Consider the following 24,648-nt stretch of genomic DNA (forward strand, 5'->3'; position numbering starts at 1 on the left):
ATAAAAAAAAACGAAAACATAAATAAATAAATAAATAAAAAATGAAGAAAGAAAAAGAAAGAAATATATATATATATATTTTGTCCATGTTACCACTTGTAATCTTATCACTCGTTTAATCTTATCACTTTTATTCTTCCCTCGACGTGTCGAGAATTTCAAAGTCTCGTGGGAATTTTCGTGGAAGGAAAACAAAACGAAACAGAAAAGGAAAAGGATAAAAAAAAAAAGAGAAAATCGAACGATAGAAAGAAATAAAGAAAAAAAGAAAGAAAGAAAGAAAGAAAGAAAGAAAGAAAAGAAGAAAGAAAGAGGTATAAAAATGAAATAAACGAGCAGCGAGATCATAGTTGAGAATACCTGATGCATTGGATATGTTAGAAACGTTTCCAGAGATCGTCCTTGACAGGCAGTCTTGTTCTCCAATCTATTGAGCAACGCAACAAAGGGGGTCGATGATTGCTTGCACTCGGTCAACACTTGAAGACTGTAATGGTGGTTGCGCACGTATTCTTGATAAATTGACAACATTGGTAGTAGTATGTCAAACAAGTCACCTACGGTGAAACAACAGTTGGTAAATAATCTCGACTATCGATTTACTCGCATGGATTCGAGTCAATATTTGTAGTGAAGTTTCTCATAGCAAAATGGAGCAAAGTGATAGGTTGGTAGATAGGTAGGTAGGTAGGTAGGTAGGTAGGTAGGTATATATAAGTGAGTATGTGTGTGAACTTACCTAAAACTAAAGTGGGCCAGCTCTCCATGCGAGAAGTGAGACCCTTCAGGAAGATCTGATGAAGGAACAGTACTGTTTCGCTATTCAAAAATATACTATTCACGTCTTCGTGACTACATGGGGGTTTCTTCGAACTGGCAGCCATTTTGAAAGGCCTCAGGAAACAGCTAACCAATATCTCCATTTGTTCCGTGTATTCCTCCTCTGCCTCAACCATTTGAAACACCAGACTGAAATATATATATATATATATATATATATATATATATATATATATACATACACACATAGATATATACGCATATATGTATAGATATATACACAGAATACAATCGATTTCCTTTTCTCTCAATTCTTATCCACTTTTCATGATTCTACTTATAAAGAATTTCAGTAATTCTCGAGATATGTAAGTACTTATGTAATACATAGAAGCCATAGAGATATTATCATCGCTTGCTTTCGATCGATCGATAGGTCAAACATTTAATGGTTATATAGGAGGTTAAGTGCAGAGCCATCGAGATTATTAGCTTCAACAGGTAGTACTGCTCGTATATAAACAATAGCCCCTAATCTTCAATTATAATAAATTTGATTTGAAATACCTTAGACACTTTGTAATAAGATTTGCAAATCGATACAAGATTACATCGATCCTTACGATATTATTCAACTTCGATTTAATCTCTCGACGAAACGCGAAAATTATCAATGATTGTTCGATTACGGACAATCGCCATATTTTTAAAAAATCTTTGTTTGTCTTCGTTGCAGAAAAAATGCATATTTTTGACGAGTTTTCGTGTCAAAGAAATCAGAAATTTTCTCTTTCCTTCTTTCTTTCTTTTTTTTTTTTTTTTTCTTTCTTTAATCGACCCTTTCCGATAAAGATCTTTTAGAGAAAGATAAAGTGGGTTTCGCATAACAAATCACTTTGAACGGACGAACGGTGACTAGCAGTTAACGCATCTTCGAGCATGTAATTCGATGAATTTTCCGCCGTCTGCATTTAGGTCGGATTGCGCGATCGACGTTTCGAGAACGATGCGAATGACGTACGTGTAAACGTAACTCGGCGTAATAACTCTGTTGTTACTTTCGACTATTCCAATACGCGAAATGAAATAATCTGACGGTTTTGTTCTTTATAAAAATATGAATAAAGAAAATAAATAGAAGGGTATCGGACTCGTCAAAATTAATTCTCGTTCTTGTATATTCTTTTATTTTTCTTCCTTTACGAATAACGAGTGAGAAAAGAAAAAAAATATTGTGAATTGTAACATAACGTTAACGTTAACGTCGATCGATGTTGATCAGATTCATTATTAATTAGATCAATTGATTATTACTGTAACATCTATTTGTATTTATTGTCATATTATTGAAAAAAAAAAAAAAGAAAGGAAATTCTCGATCAACTTGCCAAGTTAAAATAACGTATATAGATGCAAAGTAGATTAACAGTGTGATAATTTAATATTGATAGAGATTAAATCGTTTTAGGGAACTAAAATATATATATATATATATATATATATATATATAACTACAAGAGGAAATCACTTGAAATAGTCGATTTGGTCTTGCTTAGCTCGGAAAAGGGACTAGGGGAATTTGGAGGAAACGATTGAAAGAGGTAGAATTGAATCGGCCGGATGCAAGCGACGTAGATTGAGCTCGTTGAGCTTTGAAAAAAAAAAAGACAAACAAACGAACAAACTAACAAAAAAAAAAGAGAGAGAAAGAAAGATAAAATAAAACAAAACGAAAAAGAAAATAAAAATAAAGCGATCGATCAAAAGCACTGTGAAAATGTAATGTACGCGTTAACACATACCCATATGTATATCTATAGCAACGATAGTAGTGATAAAATAAGAGACCAGAGAAAATCTCTATCTGTTAGAGATAGATAAAGATAGAGAGATAGAGATAGAGAGAGAGAGAGAGAGAGAGAGAGAGAGAGAGAGAGAGAGAGAGAGAGAGAGATTTAATGGTAAAACGAACCTGTTCCGTTTGCGCATACTCTCTGCATGCGGGCTCTTGATGTATTGTTCAACGATTTGTTTCCAACGTCTACGGCAAAGCCAACCACGGAAAAAACTCTGGACCTTTTTAATTTTCTGCATTTCGATGGAACCCTCGGTGATACCACGTAAACCAACAGAACAGGATTGGGTTCCATGAATTCCAATATACGCACCATGATATCCCATGGCGCTTACCAAACTTCCTGTTCCTTGAGACGTTCCTGTTCCAGGACGACTTGTAAACGTTGGCGTAACGGATGGTCTGAGTTCCTTTTTCAGAGCGCATAACTAAAAATAAATTTTGAATTAATAATTGTATCCTCGAACGATAAATCGTATCGACTCGGCTCGATTCCTTTTAAGAAAAATATTCTTTTTATATTTTCTAATTGATTGCGAAACTAATCGATTGGTTCTTTTTTCTTTTTTTTTTTTTTTTTTTTTTTCTTTTTCTTTCTGCGAATCGGTATGTTCTCGTTGGATTTTAATAAAATTGGAATCGTTCGTTTGTCTATTTGTTTTGTTCTTTTTCTTTTCTTTCTTTCTTTCTTTTTTTTTCTTTTTCTTTTTTGCTTTATTTCGATCGTAATAAAGCGTCATAATCTACTAATAGAGCCGACGTTAGCCATCCTATTTCTAAGTTCTCGACAGGTCTAACTAGGATCATCTTTTATCGCAGTCCTCTTAAAACTTTGTTCCTAACTATGATTTCGGGGTATATCCCTAGGCTAATTTTCAAGTGATTCATTTCCAGAAGAAAACTTTTGAAAGCTACGTTATATTCGTATAGTTGGTTCATTTGCAGTATTCTATAAGCAACGTGTGTGCCGTACTCGTGTTATGACTTACAACAGCTGCAACTGTTCCCAAAGTTTATATTTATATTTAATTGTTACTCGTATTTCATTAATAATCATTATTTGAAATTCAAATTACGATGATAAATAATTATAATGTTTATTAAAGCTCGATTATATTAATACCTAAATATTAAGCCAAACTATATCAAATTTTTCAATCGATATGTATTATACGATTATGTATTATATCGTATATTATACATAATTCTTTTTTTTTTTTTTAATATACATATAAATATAGAATGTGCCTGTTTGTCACGTGACGTTGACAATGATTTTTAAAGAAATTAATAATCTAACAAAAAAAAAAAAAAAGAAAAATAATTACGAATAGAAATTCAATAGTTCCTAATCAGCTATCTAATTATCGTACTTTCTAATGAATTCTGTCAATAGCAAAAAATCATACGATTTAGTAAATTTAAAGTCTCTTATTTTGAACAGTAATGTAACTTCAAACAATATTATGCGTATTCATCGGATCATTAAAAAAAATATATATATATATATATATATATATATATATATATATATTCATATTTAATTTCACATAGTTTAGGATAAAAATTGAATATACCATTACATACTTTACATAAGAAAAATTGAACATTTCATATGCATCAACCTATTATAGATGTATCTACACTTTATTCAACGTGGTCCTATTTAACCTTCATATAATTTAATAAATGAACTTCATCTTGAATAAAGTGAAAGCTCTCAAGGTTGGATTATCTTTCCTCACTCTCTCCTCTCTCTCTCTCTCTCTCTTGCTCTCTTTCAAAGAAACATAAAAGAATACTCCTCCTGCTATTACTATTATCGTAATGTATTCCATCGAGAGCTTTTTACCATCATTTACCATCCCACATTAGTATTGTAACTAAATCGAAGTTTCATGGCAAACGGTAAAATGAAAAAAAAAAGAAAGAAAACAAAAAAGAAAAAAGAAATATACACTCCGTTGAGAGAACGAACATATAGAGTTTCGTTATGTAAATAAGATTCATCGAAATTACCGTTTCGAGGACCCTTATGAAAACATGTTTCGTTTTTGTGTCAAAGAGGGAGAGAGAAGAACGTTCGTTCGTAACTTTGGGTCAATCGAGATTACATAGTCATTACAGAATGAGAAGGATCGTACGTTTTCTCATTCCTATGCCACCCACTTCCTCTTTCTCCTCCTCCTTCTCCTCTTTTTCTTCCTATTTCTTTTTCTGACCTGTCCAGCTATTCTTGATTATACGTTTTTTTGATGGAAATTAGAATCGATCTATCCTTTGCGTCTTGTTTAATTATTTCGATTCGATAGTCGTAAAAGGGAAATGTTTCGAATAAAACGGCAATGTTCGTTTTATACGGTATATATGTATCTATTTACAATCTTGGAATTTATTCTTGTAAATCGTGTATATGGATATGTGTAAGTGTGTATATATATATATATATATTTCATTTTGTATATACATACATACTTTATAATATGTAACTTTATTTTAGATAAAACTTGTTTTAACGAATGAATTTTGATAAGCGTACTTAATAAACGTTGCTGTATAATTTTGACGTTAGATATGTCACGGAAATTGTTATGCAAATTTATCTATATAGAATTAAATAATATATGTGTCGTATTATAATAAAAATAATAATGTATATTATAATTGGAGTAATTTAATATATATGTAGATATAATCTGTGTGTGTGTGTGTGTATGTATGTATGTGTAATACTGATGATAATGATAATAATAATAATAAATATATTTAATATAATAATTTACATCGATGAAATAACAATAGTAATCATTCTTTTACAAAGATAAACTTGTTAAAGAATATTATTACTATTATTATTAATAGAATCAACAAAAAATATTTGATAGATTTCTTTAAGAACAAAAATTTTGAATTATTATCCGAGTATTATTCCGTTTCAATTTGTAAATAATAATTTCCTCTTTACTTCCTACCAACCGACGGAAGAGTTTCTTTGATCGCATAAATGGACGAGTTCGTTGTCAAGGGGGAGAAAATATAGCAGATTTTATTTTATTATCGCTTACCTCCGCTCGGAGCTTTTTTATTTCCGATGCAAGCTCCTCGCATTGTTGTGTGTACTGCCACTTAGCCGTTTTCTCACTTTCTACGATCTGCAACAGGTGCAGATGCTTTTGCTCGAGCTCCTCCTTTTGCAACAGCAATTTGTTGAAGCTGGAATCAGTTGAAGAATATAAATGACTATTAAGAGACGAAATAGATTAAAAAGAGGGTAGATAATTATAAAAGTAGCTAATCTTAACGCTAGATTTATCTGTAAAGTACTATTTTTTATTTGTATTATAATATATCGTCATACAAAACGCTTAATTTATATATATATATATATATATATATATATATATATATAATCTTTAGAATTTATATATAATTTAAAAAAAAGAAAATCTTCGCAATATATATATATATATATATATATATGTGTTTGTGTATGTGCGTATAATTTATATATATATAATTTAAAATCTTTCTATTATTAATACATCTATAAAAATTTGTAATTCGAAATAAATATTAATATCGGCCAATATGTTTTTGATAAAGCATATTGGTGCATTGTTTATTTAAATACAAAATAATTGAAAATTAAAATTAAAGTTGAAAAAAATATCAAATACATATTTATATAGATATAAATTATTAAAAAATAATCTAACAATATATAGATGTACTTATTGACCGATCCAATATTCCAATACGAAATTAAAAATATTTATATCTCTATTAATAATTGCAATATTAATGTATCCTCCAAAAGCTTAGCTACGTTTCAAATAATTCATTTTCAAATAAATGACGTTGAAATGATCATTATCATCAGATATTTATTGAAGTTGGAAACAATGGATGGATAAATTCTGAAGAGGAAAAGGCGATTATCTTAATAGAAATATTAACGATTAATAAATAAAAATGTTTTAAAATAGTTCTCGTTCATTTCTCGATTATAAAAAGAGTATTTAAAATGAAACGCGAGACGCGTTAATTCAAAGGGTTTTTCTTTCGTTTTTATTTTTTATTTTTTTTTTTTATGAGCTTCCATAAAAGAAACTTTAGGAGGAGCATCTTCTTTAAAAAACTTTTAACATTTTTCTCCATTCACTACGGAATGGTAAAGTTTCTAAAAAGAAATGACAAAAACTATCTGACGTATATATGTATCTAGCATAGGTAAAGCAAGGTAAAAGCGACTCCAGTGAAAATATGGTTACGGTCTTCGAGCCTTACCTACTTGTACGCGATACACTCTGCACTTAACTGTTATTTTCTCTTTGCACCGACTTTCTAAAAGGAGAAAAAAAAGAGAGAGAAAGAGAGAGAGAGAGAGAGAGAGAGAGAGAGAGCGAGAATTTTTGGTTTAAAAGAAAATTTCAGAGGAATTAATAAAACAATTTCACAATATCCAAGCGCGTTTATGGTTATTCATAGATATTAAAATCACGCCATTTTTACGTTAAAAATAATTATAACTAATAGTTAAGATAAGAACGGAATTTATAACGTTAAATGATCCTCGAAAATTTTTATAAAAATATTGCAAACGTTTTGTTATCATTATTTTGTTTATACGTTTTCTTCGATAAATAAAAATCTGTCGCATTATGCATATTTCCAACGTCGTCTCAAAATTCTAATAAATTCAGAATAATATCGGAATAAATTATTTGTTTTAAACGTTATCAAAAATATATGTACATGCGGAATATCGTAATCTTTTTATTATCGTGTTTAATACCTGTTCATTCGTTTGCATAATATTTTGATTTAAATATATATATATATATATATATATATATATATTCATTCGAAAATATATTTTGTAAGATTTATAAATCTTACAAATATATTAATCTAAAAAAAAATATTTTTTTTTTAATAAAGAAGAGAAAAAGAAGGAGAAAAGGAAAAGAAAAGATATACGAAAAAAGAAAAAGGACTTTGACTCTAACAAGTATGATAACGACGTTCAAAGGGATTCACCATCGTCATAGTGCCCATTACTCGTATTCGCAATATCAATTTTCCAGGTGAATAAATTTCGTTCTTGTATACCCTATAGCAATTGTCATGTGCTCAATACGAACCACGATGAGATCGCTATGAATGTCACTTATCCAATACCTACCTAAATACATATGTATGTATATGTGTGTGTGTATGTGTGTACATATGTCCAAATCGACAATAGCACAATGGTGATATTAACGTTCGCATTAATCATGAGTTTCACTTTGCAAATCCAATAGGAGATTGCTCGTAAAGATTATTTTACGTTGGATTTTATCTCCATCGTAACCCGTTACGTGTGTTATCTTCGATCGGATATAAGTATATCACGAATAAAACTTGCTCCACACGTTTCTTAAATTCTACGATCCAACTTAAATAATATATTATATATATTAACGTAATATTTCATTTTTTAATATTGAAATGGCATTTACTTTACTTCGATAGTAATTTTACGACGAACGTAACTGTGGACATTATTTATTGTCGATGATTTTTTTGTTAGAATAGATCGTTATAATTGAATAATTTTTTAATTAGAATAATCTTTTTTGATTAGAATTTTTTTAATCAGAATAACTTTTTATAATTTGTTAGAAGAAATTATGTGCGATTATATAGATTTTCTTTTTAATAAGAAATTAATTCATATATATATATATATATATATATATATATATATATATATTCATTCATTGTATATATTTTAATAATATTCATAATAATAATAATAATATATAAAATAAAGTATTTTCTTTTTTTAATATCAATCTTATAATTTATCAATTATTTATAAAAGTTAATTAGTATTTAAAAAAAAAAGGAGAAAGATACCTGATCCCATTTTATTATCAGTTTAATACTTTTTGTAAAAATTAATTGGTATCACAAAAATACTCAAACACAAAAGAGTTCATTATGAATAAATGAACAAAAAATAAAGAGAGCAAAGGGTAAAAGGTAAAGGGTGTAGTTATAATCAAAGGCTTCCTCCCAGAGTAGATAACTCTTAAATATTTTTTTTTTTTTTTTATGCAAACTAAGCTTTTTCACGTTTTCCACGTTCCAATTTTTATATTTTGCGTCTCTCGTTTTCAAAGACTTATATTTTTTTAGTGAATGAAGTAGACCTGTTTATTTGCCTATGTTTACATATATATATATATATATATATATATATATATATATATATATCTTTCTCTCTCTCTTTTTATTTTTTTAAGTAGAAACTCGTAGAACTTTCTTTAGTTCAGCTAAATTTATATTTATTAATTAAAGTAGAAAAGAAAAGAGTATATAAAATATTGGTTTTCCAAAGTATACGCTAATCGTTGAAGAAAAATGGGTCATTCATTCTTCTAGTATCTAATAAAAATAAGAATTAACTTAAATTTAGTCATAACGTTTCCTTTTATGTTCTAGTAAAATATCAAGTCTCCAAAGAGAAATATATATATATATATATATATATATATATATATATATATACACACAGAGAGAGAGAGAAAGAGAGAGACATGTTGACTGAATCAACCTCGGAAAAACTGGTTACTGAGAATCAAATTTAAAGTTTCGAATTTGTACCGATATTTGTCTGTACACAGTTCCCTTTGATATTCTGTAACTCCTATAAATCTTGCGTTTATCAGGTTGAACTTATAAAAATTTATTTTAGAGATATAAAACTTTAAGAAGATTTATCGATAATACAACATTTTCATAAGCTAGATATTAAAAATTTACGATGAGTATACATACGCTTACAAATATACAAACGCATCTACACACATGCATTAAATAATGAAAAATATTTTTTAAAATGTATTTCCAAGAACCGACGTTGCTTTGACTATATATATATATATATATATATATATATATATATATATATATATATATATATATAAAGAGAGAGAGAGAAAGAAAAAGAAAGAAAAAAGTCGTTTTAAATATATCAAAAGGAAAGAGTTATAATCCCGCCACTACAGTTACTGTCATGTATGGCTTGCCACAACAATGTTACGGATCTCATAGAACTGTATTACTGTGGTTAGTTTAGAAGCAGGTCAGACAGTAAATGAGAGAAAGGGACAAAAGTTCCTGCCTAACTAGTATTGCATCTACGTGTGTGTATATATATATATATATATATATATATATATATATATATATGTATATATGTATATATATATATGTATATATGTATATATGTATATATGTATGTATGTATATGGATATGTATTTTGTCCTACATAAGTATCTACTTGCTCGTCTAATAATAAAGTTAAAATTTATTTAAATTAAATATATTATATTTATAATTATAATTATATAAAGTAACTTTAATATAAGATAATATTGTTGATCGAAAAATAATGAAAATGGATAATAAAAACTTTAGAAAGTTTTATAAAGAGTGATAATTTTGATGATCATTTAACATTAAATAATAATAATTAATAATAACAATAATAATAATAACTATATATATATAATGTGTGAGCAAAAAATTAAAATTTAAATTAATTATATAAGATAAGTACTTTAAATATTCAACATTGCTGTCCCTTGTACTTAAATAATAGGTAAATACATATTCTATAAGTCCAACGAAACTTAAACATAACTTTCACGTACATTGCACTTCGAATATTTCATAATTATTATTTTTATGTAAATTGAATTTTTAATTGTAATTGAATAAATAAATAACATAAAATGTCAATTTACATCTTTTCTCTTTCTTCTTTTCTTGTTTCATTTATTTATAAAAACTTGGAAAGTAATGAATTAGCACGAATAGTTCGCGTAGTTCTAAATATATCTTTTTGTCTTCTATGTATCTTGAAATGAGATCTAACTGATTATCGTAAAATTAGATTTGTAGTTTAGAATTTCCCAGGGATTATTCGGATCTCTTTCTCTCGAAGGAATTTGTAACGTTTCGAATTTCGAGACAGAAAATAGTAACTATCGAGCTCAGAAAGAGAAATCACAAAGGTTCATGTGAAAATAGAATGAAGATATGAAAGGAAAAGAGAAGAGAATTTCTCTCTCTCTCTCTCTCTCTCTCTCTCTCCTCTCTTTCTCTCCTCTCTCTCTCTCTTTCTCTTTCTCTTTGTTATTGGAAGTTCAAGCTCGAAATCCCGTAAGGAATAATATCCTATTCGTTTCTTATACGATGTAGACGGTATACAGAATTTATCAAGTTACATGAATATCATTATCTATGCATACTATCAAAGTTTTGTTAAAATTAGAGAGGAGAGTATATTACCTCTATTCGTTTGAAAGAGAAGTTATTTGTATTACATTGTCTTGTGTAAAAAGAAAAAAATAAGAGAGAGAGAGTGAGAGAGAGAGAAAAGAAATAAATAAAAAAAGAGATATTATCTATTATTATTTATTATTTTTACGATATGAATATTACTATCTATGTAAATTATGGTGATCGAAGGTGAATTAAGTTGAGTGGGAAGTATAGTTAAGGTATCTAAAGGGTAAGAAGCTATTCGGTCGATGTATATTACATGGTCATGTATTTAAAAAAAGAGAAGAAGAAACCAAAAAAGAAAAAAAGGACAAGAAAGGAATATTATTAAACATTTTTACAATATGCAAAATTTGTAAACCATAAACCAAAGTTACATGAATGTCATTTTCTTATGGAAAATTAGAAAAGCTGGATTTGATGAGATTTCAGATTAATCATAGTTTTTAAAAGGGTGAGAAGTTATTTGGTCGATCTATATTGCGTCAAAAAAAAAAAAAAAAAAAAGGAGAAGAAGAAAAAGTAAAGAAAAAACAAGAAAATAAAATTTTATTAAACATTTTTACGATATGCAAAACTTCGTAAAATTGTATGAATATCATTATATATGGACAAAAAAAAAAGGAGAAGAAGTTTGATCACGTTAAAGAATAGTATAGTTAGTCCATTGGGAGAAATTACTTGGAGTTTGTTGAAACATGTTGTATTACGTGAAGCTTCATTAATAAAAGCCATTAAACAATTTTATCATATGAATAACTAGTAAAGTTATATTAATATCACTATTCATGCAAAATTATTAAAGCTAAATCTGGTGAAAGAGAAGTATAGTAAGTCTAAACAGAGATATTACTTCGTCGTGTTCGAAACACCATATATCAGATAAATTTTTTATAAAATAAAAATTGTAATACGTTCTTTCTTCTTTTCTTTTTTTTTTTTTTTTACGATATTCAGAACTTGAAACTTATATGAATATCATTATAAATGCAAATTACGAAAGCTAAGGCTTATACTACACGTAACTAGACGTGTTAGTTCCTTCTGCGTTAATATGAAATAATTAACATTTTTACGATATGCAAAATTTAGAATGTAACATGAATACTATATTACGATGCTAATCTAACCGTATTAAGAAAGGCAATTTAGGTTGTTAGATATGACTATAGTTATTCTAAAGGGAGTAAGTAACATAGTATTAAATCGAAGGACGTGTTACATGCTCCTCTCAAAAAATGAACGTAGTGAAGCTCGATGAAGGAAAGGTTAAAGGTAGGAAGAAGAAAAGAAAGAAAGAAAAATACTACAAACAAAAAATAAAACAAAAATAAGGATTAAATATTTCCCTCGGTTTCTTATTTCTTCCATCGACTCGTGTATGAATTTTAACATGAATTTAACATAGTTAACTCAAAGAGCGAGAAGCATCTTCAAAATTGCTTTACGTAGTCTTCGTTTCAAGAATATTTGATAATCTCGATAAATAATTCTTTCTTTACATACTAAGTCCCTAGAACTTCAAATATTAGTAAACAAAAATGACTGATTCTTTTTCCAAATCTATCACGTATTCCTTTTCGAAATTGTTTAAGCTGATTTTCTTTTTATCTCTATTCTTTTTTTTTTTTTTTGAGATGAAGAGAGAAGTATCGCGAAGACTACAGACCCTAGAAACTTCCTTTTTTTGGAAATCTCAAATCTGAGATCTGAAATTTGAAATTTGAAATTTGAAATTTCAAATGAAAAGAGAAAGAAGGAAATTCACGGAAATTTTTCACGTGTCAAACAGTCTGGGAAAAGGATAATAGTTTTTTGAAAATCACATAAAAGAAAAACTTTTGTCGCCCACCAACTCAGAAACTTTTGGCTCACACACTGTAACACTTCTTTCCTACTTCTTTTCTTTTCTTTTCTTTTTTTTTTTCTTTTCTTTTCTTTCTTTCTTTTTTTTTTCTTTCTTCCACTTAAGAAAACGGAAACGAGAGAAAAGCTCCTTAAACTTTTATCGTTTTAAAGGTCGATTCTTAACTCGTAAAATCACCCGTTCGATTATGTTTTAATTTCATATATTTCGTTCGATAGTTTTCTCTCGTATAAAGAGAAATATTGTTCTCTCTTTCTCTCTCTCTCTCTCTCTCTTTCTCTTTCTCTTTCTCTTTTTCTCTTTAGATATTTATATCATTAATCTCAGTTCAGTCGTTTGTTATTAATTGCGACAAAGTCTCACCGTATATGTATGATTATAACTCTCGTGTGTATTATTCATATACCGTCTGTTTATTCGTTTATCTCTATATTTATTTTGATAATGGACATTATTTTCCTTTTAATATCAACCTTTCAAAGTGATTTTATCAAATCCCAGCATGAGTATGAAATATTTTTTATTGTACTTTGTATTGTTTAATAAAAAAAAAAAAGAAAAACAAATATGAGAATAAAGTTGTCTCTCTCTCTCTCTCTCACACACACACACACACACACATACACATACTTCCCCTATCTCTTTCTAAAGATATAAAGACCAGTAGGACGAAAACCTTTTTTTTTTCTTTTTTTAACTAATTCCTCAAAGTAGATGTGAAAAAAAGTTTTTTTTTTATTAGTTCGTCGTGAAAAAAGAAAAGAAAAAAAAAAGAGGAAAGAGAAAAAAAAGTTTTTTATTCGTTCGCTGTAAAAAGCAGAAAAAAGAACAAAAAAAAGCACACACACACACAAAAAAAGAGTAAAAAGAAAATCGGTGTAAGCAATCAAGTTTGGAAAAAAGAGTTATACAAAAAGAGAAAGAAAAGAAAGAAAAAAAAAAGGAGAAACGAAAAGGGAAAAGTTGGAAACAAAATTCGCGAGAGTTGAAATTTAACATGCGACAAATTTTTGAAAGGTCAATATTGTGAACGAAAACGTCTGTTACATATGTTCATATTTATAGATTCAAAGTGAGAAAACCGATTTTCCATTATTTCTATGGACTCTAGCGAATAAACAAGCTAGAAAAAAAATAAGAATAAAAACGAAAAAAGAAAAAAAAAAGAGAGGAAAGAAAGGAATCAAAAAAAAAAAAAAAGAAATAAGTAAAACAAAGAGAAAGAATAGAAGCAAAAATAAAAACGAAAAAGAAAGAATTGATAAATACCGAACTAAACGCTAAATTATACTCTAACTTATCAGAGTTAGAGCCATTCTATAATACCTTTCTCAGCGAGTTCCGTTATGGTATTAAAAAATATTAAAAAAAGAAAGAAAGAAAGAGAACAAAAACATCTTTTCTATTAGCGATAAAAATCTCGTATACTCTATTAAAAATATATGTGTCGTGTATATGTGTGCATGGCGTGTCTATGTATATCTTTTGTCCTTTTTGTGTATGTGTGTATCTAGAGATACATCTACAAATATATATGAGTTTTAATAAGCCAACGGCAATCGAGATATAGTTTCCTCGCTAGCGAATTGAAAAAGCTGCTTCGTTTGGTTCAAACAACGTCGGTACGTAAAGCGAAAAAGTAAAATACAGAGAATATCATTTTCATTAGTCAGTTGAAGTCTCGATGGCGATGTTCCTCTATTTTCTCTCTTTATCTCTTTCTCTTTGTATCTATATGTCTGTCTCTTTTATTCTCACTTCCCCTTATCCAACACATTGGACGTCTCTTTCATCTCTACTTTCTATATTTCTTTCATTTAGCAAATGAAGCAAATTATAAATAAAAAAAACTGGTTGACCTGTCGTTTCTTCTGATATATATATATATATATATATATATATATGGTTTCCTTCCGGCCAACTCTTTGTTACCTAGCGTCCCTTTTTCTCCCTTTCTTTTTCTTCCTCTTCTTCTGCTTTTTCTATTTATTCTTTTTCTTCTTCTTCTTCTTTGGTTTACCTTCCGCTATATTAACGTTAAAGCCCGTTTCTCTTTTTCTTTTCTTGGCTTAAACCGTCGACACGTGATAGAGCACGATATCGTCAAACTCTTTTCTAAATATTATATTAACGAACAAATTATTATAACTTTTTACTTTTGGTTCCTTTGAGAAAAGCACAATGATAAAATTACTTCTTCTTTGAAATGTTTTATTACGTTAGAGGGATACTTTTATCGCGAATTTAATAAACTTTAAGTTCATACGTCTATATTTCTAGATACATATAACACGTATCATTGAATTAGAGAATAATCTTTTTGGATTGAATATTTTTTATTACAACTTATCGATCAGCAAAAGATTTTTCTTAAAAAAAGAAAGACAAAGAAAGCTTTCATCGAGCTATTACGTTTCACTTTTTCTAATATATAATAACGATCAAACATTTACTTGTTGATTTAATACTTTAATTACCTTCAAATACGTATCGCGAAGAAATATCCGATTATATGTATTCGATATTTTTCATCGAATTTGTTAATTTTAGATGGATAGTTCGTATAAACTAGTTCGAAACTATTAGAAATAGGGAATTTTTATCTGTCGTTAAATAATAATTAAAATGTCGAACTAATAATTAACGTCAAACGTATTACACACACACACACACACAAATACAAACGAGCAGATATCGTGTGATTTATTTACAATATGCTAACGTTCTACTTGTAATAAATCTTGTAATTCTCAATCATTCATTCCAAGTTTATAAGCTATTCCGAAGCCTGGACATATGAGATTACCAACAAATCTCCAATGAATATTTATTCAAATTATGGGATTTTCACGAAAGAGAGAGAGAGAGAGAGAGAGAGAGAGAGAGAGAGAGAGAGAGAGAGAGAGAGAGAGAGAATCGATACTAGAGTAACTTTCCAAGAGTTACCTCATTGAAAGGAGTGTAAGTACCTGATCGGATAAGTAGTATGTACTCGTATGTTTACAGACGCTGAAAATGGCGAGCTTTATTCAAGCCTATTGTGTTGCCGATGCGATAGCTTTGTAAATAGACACGTATAGGAAAACAAATCTCGTAAACGTCCAGAAACTGCTTGTATACGCATACTACATACGAAAGAACAAAAAATGTACTACTTGTTCGCTAAATCATTGTAAAGCATCATTCTTCTGTTGGGAAATGAACTATGCAATTACGTATTATAGATAGATCTATATCGTATTTGTAATAATTTCTAAAATGTTAACGCACATTCGTTACTTCTTCAATCGTTATTCTCAATAATTTTCGACAAAAATAGAAAAGAAAAAGAAAATCTAATATACTCGAAAATCTAAATCAAATTGAATATGATATTTAATTGGATACCTAAAGTAATTGGATCAAAGCTTATTTATTTAATTAATGTTGACATATGCAACGTTTTAATGCTTTTAAATAATCGATGATTTTGAAGATTTCATTTTTGTTAGATTTATATCGAAGAGGATTTAGTTAACTGTGTATATACTTCGAGATTGTATTAGAGATCATCCTTGTGCGAGTACTATAACATATAATATTATAGTCAGTCATATAGTGATTTAAGAAATATCCACAATTTACTCCCACTTCTTTCTAATGATTCCTACTGTTCGAAACACAAACGAAAAAACGTAGTTAGCCACTGTACGATAATTTAAATTCGTACTATAGTCAATCGCGAATCTTGGTCAAGTACTACAACATATAATCTCATAGTTGAAAATATAGTGATTCGAGAATCAAGCTTGCACGAGAAATATCCACAATTTACTCCCACTTCTTTCTAATGATTCCTACTGTTCGAAACACAAACGAAAAAACGTAGTTAACCACTGTACGATAATTTAAGTTGGTACTATAGTCAATCGTGAATTTTGGAAAAGTATTACATATAACATATAATCTCATAGTTGAAAATATAGTGATTCGAGAATCAAGCTTGCACGAGAAATATCCACAATTTACTCCCACTTCTTTCTAATGATTCCTATTGTTCGAAACACAAACAAAAAACGTAGTTAACCACTGTACGATAATTTAAGTTGGTACTATAGTCAATCGCGAATCTTGGACAAGTATTACATATAACATATAATCTCATAGTTGAAAGTATAATGATTCAGGAATCGACCCGGTACGAAATTTCCATAATTTATTCCCATTCCCTTTTAATGATTCTCATTTAGAATTCTGGCGTCATATACGATATCCCCAGTGATTCCGTTACCTGGCTTCTCGTATCGCATCGATCCACATTTTGCAGTCCGTTTCTGTGGCAGCTTTCAACTCGTATTGTCGCTGATTCTCCCTTCTGTATGATATCGCAAAGCAGTGCTGTAAATAAGAAAAGATTTCAATTAGAATTCGACCAATTAGAAAGTATTAAACATGCGACAATGTTAGCTTTAATTAATTATTCATTAATTCTATTATCTTATAATGAGAAAAAGTTATTCCGCGTTCTCTTTTTTCTTTCTTTCGTTTTTTTTTTGTTTCTCTTTCTTTTTTATTCATTTTCATCGTAAAAGTTGAAGTCGGACAAGTCATTACTATGATTTTCTGGGAATATCTCTCTCTCTCTCTCTCTCTCTCTCTCTCTCTCTCTCTTTCTCTCTTTCTCTCTTTTTCTTTCTCTTTTTTTCATCAGAATGTAATTAACTCATTACACGTATACGACGTCATAATTAATGAAGTATAATTAACTAAGCATACCTTGCGGTTAACCGCTCTATGCGAATATTTTCCATTTATTCGAAAACGTTATAACGCGTATCATTATTATGAACTAACCATGCTCCATACGTTATCGTCGAATGGCGTATAGTATCGGAATACAACGATGCAAATACGAACCCAACAATGTTCTAGTACGAACGATCGAGATATTAATGCTACAACACGATAACGGTCCGTCCTACCCTTCCAATTTACATATTTTACGTAGTACTATCGCCTCATTTGCGGAAACTGAACGAAACAAAAAGAGAGAGAGAGAGAGAGAGAGAGAGAGAGAAAAAGAAACACAACAAAAGAAGTTACGAATGTTTCGAAAATTTGATAATAAAATCGTTCGTGCTGAATGAAAGAACAAGGACGTAAAAGATGAGTAAAAAAAATATTTGATAACCTTGTGAATATTTGATAAGAACAGGGAAACGAGAAGGGATAGAAAAGGAAAGAGAAGAAAAAAGAAGAAGAAAAAAATAGAGAATTTAAGAATCGTATAACGTTGAACTAGAACCAACAGATGCAACCTTTCCTTTACCGGATCACCGAACCGTAAGACGCAACCCTTACACGGAAAAGAAGGTATGATCTAGGATAAAGGTTCTAAAAAAAGATTGCAAGGAAAACCGTGATAACCGTTTTATACGTTACATCGACAGATAGCCATTATTAGACACGTTTTATACGGACCGTTTTCTTTCCGAAGAAAGAGAGAAAGAAATTGTTAACGAAGAGAAATGCATATATTCAACGTTAATATTTCGCCGACGAGAAGAAACATCTAAAAATTAAAATCATATCTGTAGAGAAATGAATTTTGGATTATCCTTTGAATAGAGTTTATAAAAGTTTAAATATAGACAATTTTTTTAAGTAGAATGTATAGAAAAAATTTTACGAACGAATGACAGAACGAAGAATGAAGTAAACAGTTCGATAAAATTATTGATTTTTAATGATTTTTAAAGTTTTGTTTTTATTTGAGGTAAAGTATACTTTTTCTTTTTCTTTTTTTTTTTTCTTGTTTGATTGCATAGTCAAATATATAATTTTTTAGATAAGGAACTAAGATTATCTTCTTCGTTGAGTGTAATTAGTGTCAGTGTGATATTTCAAGGACAAAATCGATTATTTTGCAACATAAATAAGGGTTATTTTCTTTTGATTAAGTGCACTGTTTCAATTAATCTACGGCAAACAAGGTAAATGATAAAGGGAATAAGTGTAACAATGTGATAACAATGTTTCGTCGTAGTCTAAATATGTTTGAAAAAGATTCGCGAATATAGGAATTAGGGTATTCTAAAAATATTGAAACGATTATTAAAGAAAAATTTGCCGTGTGTCTCTTTATTGTTTTAATTCTTCTTTAAGAAAGATGTACTACTACGTAAATCTACATCGAATAATAATGTAATATTATAAATTATTCTTTCGTGATAAAAATAAAAATATATTCGAGTATAATTAATTTTGATAATAAACTTTAAAGTAAGAATTAAAGACAAAGACATTTCATTTAAATCTTAAAATAAAAAATTAAAACATTTTTATTATCAAATGGTTATTTTATATTATATTATATCGTATATTATATTATTAATATGGATAACTATATATTTTCTTTTCTTTTTTTTTCTTTTCTTTTCTTTTCTTTTCTTTTCTTTAGTTTTCAAAAATCGATGATTAATTTAAAAATTGAAAGATTAAATAGATTCAATTTTTATTCATATATATGTATATGACAATAAAATTCTTTTAATTATTTAAATTAATCAAAAAGCCGTCGTATTTGCTTTAAACCTTATCATTTAATTTGAATTTATCTGTATTAAATATCGATCGTTTTCTATAATCCTGTAAAATAACCCTTTGAAGGAGATGACACACTGACCTAAATATTTTATAATTCCTTGGAAAATGTATCGATGATGGACGTAAAAAGAAAAGAAATGGCAAAAACAAAAAGGAACAAAAAAATCGTCGAGTAGATGATACTCCACACGTTATACACGTCGATTCAGTTTTTAGAGACTTTAAACACATAGTGTTCAGAGATATTTCTTTAACACACACACATATATATATATACTGAGCAAGTTATCGACATAACCATTGACATACTGACCTATATCAATCTCTTAGAAAACCAAACAACCTTTAGGCGATTACGTTGATTATTTTCACAAAAGCGAATAGAATAAAATGTTTGTATTTCAATTATTTAATCGCCCACAAATCGGAAAGGTGGATTCAAAAAAGAAAAAAGAAAAAAAAAATAAAAGGAAAACATAGAAAAGGAAAAAGAACTACAGGAAAAAAATATACAGAATATGGTAACACGGATATTAAGTTTATTGAAAGTTGATTAAACCATTCATCGAAATATCGAGCGTTCGTTTTAATCAACGGAAATTAACAAAAATTGATTATATAATGAACTACCTCGTTGTCGGCTCTTCGTCATTTTTAACTGACAATTCGATTAACTATCATCGTTTTACCTTCCGAACGATTTCGACTTGATATTTTGTCGATTATTTATGATTCCAATTAAAACGTAGAAACTCTTTAAATAGATTTAAACGTATTTAAAAGTATTTCAATCCTCGCAAGATTTATATCTAATCTACGATAACACATAATTTTGAAATTATTAAATATCATTTGCCTCATATTCAATTATCGTAAGAAATATATATATATATATATATATATATATATATATATATTATACGGTGAAGTTTGAATTAAATAAAAATATAGATTTAATTGATAATAAATATTAAAGTGGATATTGTCATAATCCTTATTTCTATCTTTTATTTTTATTTAATTATTTATCTTTTCTTTTTAAATAGATCTCATTCTCGATTAGATCGTATTAAATGATTAAATATATGTTTCATTATATTAATAATAAAATATATTTAATACGTTTGTATATCATGTAATATATAAATATATTAAAATATTTAATTATATTTATACATGACTTTCTTTTCTCTTTTCAATTTTCTTGAACAATGTACATACATTATGAATATATATGCATTATAATATGTTTATTATTACATATAAACATTATTATATATATGTATAATGAATGTACAATCTACGAGAAAATTAATAATATTATAATATATAATTCATATTATAAAATGTGATGTGTAGATAGAAATTATATAAATGATAGTTTATATAATTATATAAAATTTTATGATTATATCGTAATTCTGTAGGAACATATTATGGATTAATAAAATTTGAAAATAATTAATTAAAAATGATGAAAAATCGAACGAAATGAAAAAAAAATAAGAAAATATCGTTATCATAACATATTATTATTGATTATCGCTGTATTCAGGAAGATATTTAATGATTAAAGCTTGCATGTGCAATTACACAAGTTTCTCGAAAAGGTATCGTATAAAGTTGATATTACGGTTACGGTATATAAGCTAACGTTAAACCAGCAATTCATCACTTTGCTGCCAAGTACACACACGTGCTTTTACGTAGTCACCGTAGTGAAATAATCACGAGTATGAGAGTCGAGTATATTCAGTCGATTTTCACTCGATTTGTCATCAAAATTAGGAAAATAAAGTTAATTGAGTAAATTTGATTGATTCTCGACATAATAATTCAACAATGTGTAATATCATTTATTAAATCAAACACGTATACGACTCTAATCTAATAACTAATTCGTCAATCGTAATACGTATAACGCGAAAGTTAAACTTATTAAAAAAATCTATCGGATTTTCAAATTCTTTGAAAAGAAAAGTCTCGACGTGAGTTTGAAATTGCGTTCGATTATCCATCGAGTATGTATTTCGACGATCCATAAATCTTTCGTCTTTAGAAAATATACTGGATGAAAGAAAAAAAAATGAAGGAAAAAAAATATAATATATATAATGTATATATATATATATATATATATATATATATACATTTTTCGAACTTGAATTTACATTACAAGTATAATAAATTTTTACGAATGTTAACAGTATCGATGCCTGCATTAATATTATCAATTTTTCAATGATATTTGATTTACATTTTCTAAATCGAAATAAATTTCTACAAACGAAAATAAAAGAAAAAGAAACGAAAATTATAATAGAAATCCATATAAGACATTCGTCGTTTAAATGAACACCGCAAAATGATTTACTTTACAATTGTATTAAACACAATTGTTAATTAATAAGAAAATATCAAAAAAGATAAATACGTTCTGTTAATGAATGCATCCTTTATAAGTATCATATTAGCAAATTTAATATTCGTTTACGAAATGACATTTAATATTAACAAGAAACGATGATATTCATTAAACCATAATTCAAGTAGTCTTTGAAGGAGTAATGCTCTTTCTCTGTTCTCTTCATGGTTGCCTTCTTGACTGACTTACTCTTGACGATTAGTCTTCAGTTTAGTCTCTCTCTCTCTCTCTCTCTCTCTCTCTCTTTCTATGTGTATGTGTGTATGTTTGTAACTGTATATATATATATATATATATATATATATATATATATATATATATACACATATATATAATATATATATTTGTAAGTATATATATGTATATGTATGTATGTATGTATATTTGTGTGGGTATGTATATATATATATATATATTACATGTTCTGTTTGCCGTCACTTTACCTAAGAGAATACGATTACGACGATATATCGTACGCTTTTGGCTCTTGAAATGACATTAATCTTAAATACGTGACCGACGAAAGATGAGATAAGGAAACAAAGAGACTTAACTTCGAGAACGTGATCAATAAGATCAACCCACGAAGGAACCAAGAATATTCTATCGAATATCAATCAGAAATTTTCATCGATGTCATTCGATTTTATATTTCTCGTTCGTTTGAACGAATGAAACTTATATCTTCGTCTTCTTCTTTTTTCCTTTCTTTCTTCCCTTCTTTCTTTCTATTTCTCTTCCTTTTTTTCTTTCTTTCTTTCTCTCTTTCTTTCTTTCTTTAACAAATGGACTCTCCTAACTTCGATATTCGTGATAACGAAGATCCATCCGTTCGTTTTCGTCGAATGAATTACGACAATGGCTCGATAATGCACAAATTCGAGAACGAAATAAAGTTCATTCGGTCTATCTAAAACTTTTAATCGGTCCTTCCTTTAGTGAAGCAGAATTGAGAAGTTTTTTCTCTCTTTTCTTTTCTTCCCTTTTCTTTTCTTTTCTTTTCAATTTGAACCTAGCAAAATGGAGATCTTCGGGTAATAACGTTATACATATTTATAAGTAATCGCGAAGAAAAAAATTAATAAATAAATAAATAAATAAATGAATGAATTATTGAATGAATGTATGAAGGAAGGAAGGAAGGAAGGAATTAATGAATAAATAAATAAAAGAAAAAGAGATGAAAGGAAAGAAGAATAATAATAAAAGAAGGAGAAGAGAAAAGGGGTGAAGGATCGATCAATCAACGTTGTTTAATTATCGATATTATAACAATTATTTTATAATATAACATAAAACAATGTGTAAGTATTAATAATGGCAAATACGAGATAGACAATGAGTAAACAATATAATTGATGAATTTTAATGAACGTATATACGGGATTAAATTGTAATAAACTGTAATAAAAAGAACAATGAGATTAAACATTTCTGCTAGCTGGTCATGTTTCAAATTACGCTTATAAAACCTCTTCAAGAAAAAATATTATGAAGGTTTTATAAAAAAAAGAAATTTTTTTTATTTTTACAATTGGATATATATATATATATATATTTATTAACAATATTTCATTAATCAAATATATATATATATATATATATATATAATCTTCAATTTCTTCACTGTTACAATGAAAAATCAGCAGAAAAGTAAATCCGTACCAACAATATCTACTTTTAGCAGGATATCCGATCTTGAAAATTCAATCAACGAAGAAAGCTTATCTTCTTAAAGATTATAGATAATAATAAGTAGATACGTACGATTATGAAAAATTCAATCCAAAATATACTTAGCAATCCGTATATACAAGAAGAATAATTAAATTTGATTTATTGTTTTAAAAAATGATTTATCAAACTTTGTAAATAAATTATTCTAAACCAAATTTAATAATTTAAAAATATCTCTGAATTATATTTGATATTTTTAAAGAATTTATCAAGAATTTATAATAAATTTGATTAATAATTATATTTTTATTAGGATAATTTGCTTAAAAAATCTAATTTATTTTTAATAATAAGTTCAATATAATTATCTAATAAATATTTGTCTTTCAAAATATTTATCTAATAAATTATTAAATTTAATGGAATTTAACAACTTTACTTGGTTAAATATAGTAAGCTTTATAAATTTAAACAACGTTATATATTTATTTCAATATTTTCTTATTCAAATGAAATTTATATAAATATACAAAATTGCAAATTAAAATGGTTTTGACAAATTTCCATAAAGTGTTACAAGCGAGAATAATTTATTGAATTTGAATTAAATTTTAAGCGTTTGATAATTCGTTATAAAAATTAATAACGATCTATTTAATTCGTTGACATTTGTTTTAGTATTCTATAATATTGACGAATTAATCGATAATGTAAAAGATATTGTTGTATATGTGAATTTTCTTTGTTGAAATGTGGAAAATCTTTTGATATCAGAAATATTGTAAATAATTAAATAGAACCTCATGATATTATTCGAACCATATCGAATGTTCTATTATCTAGATATTCTGTTATAAAGACGTCTTATTATCCGAACTACGTATTTTCTAATAAAACATTATATTTTCTTTTTATATCGACGAAGATATTTTCGATGCGTAGTATTTTCTTCTCCCTTGTATAACGAACATAATAATATTACTTCGTAACAATATCCCATAGAGATCCGACGTTTAAATATTTTTTAATAATTCATATTATCGAAATATTCATAATACGGCAAATAAATGACGAATTGGATACTTCAAGATTTTATTGAAAAAATAAATGCAAATAAT

General features: G+C 27.6%; 1 protein-coding gene across 5 annotated transcripts in view; it reads right to left on the minus strand.

The window, feature by feature from the left end:
* The window catches only part of LOC122634781 (ras-specific guanine nucleotide-releasing factor 2-like), a 63,793-nt gene that overhangs the window by 13,558 nt on the left and 25,587 nt on the right, over positions 1-24,648 (minus strand). For all 5 annotated transcript variants that reach the window (XM_043824069.1, XM_043824074.1, XM_043824073.1 and 2 more), the window contains 5 exons: positions 17,114-17,220; positions 5,701-5,848; positions 2,753-3,063; positions 740-969; positions 361-557 (listed from right to left, as the gene is read on the minus strand). In XM_043824069.1, coding sequence (XP_043680004.1) covers positions 361-557; positions 740-969; positions 2,753-3,063; positions 5,701-5,848; positions 17,114-17,220 — 993 coding nt within the window. The remainder of the gene's footprint in view (positions 1-360; positions 558-739; positions 970-2,752; positions 3,064-5,700; positions 5,849-17,113; positions 17,221-24,648) is intronic.

The sequence above is a fragment of the Vespula pensylvanica genome, chromosome 16 (assembly GCF_014466175.1).
Source record: "Vespula pensylvanica isolate Volc-1 chromosome 16, ASM1446617v1, whole genome shotgun sequence".
In the NCBI taxonomy this organism is placed as follows: domain Eukaryota; kingdom Metazoa; phylum Arthropoda; class Insecta; order Hymenoptera; family Vespidae; genus Vespula; species Vespula pensylvanica.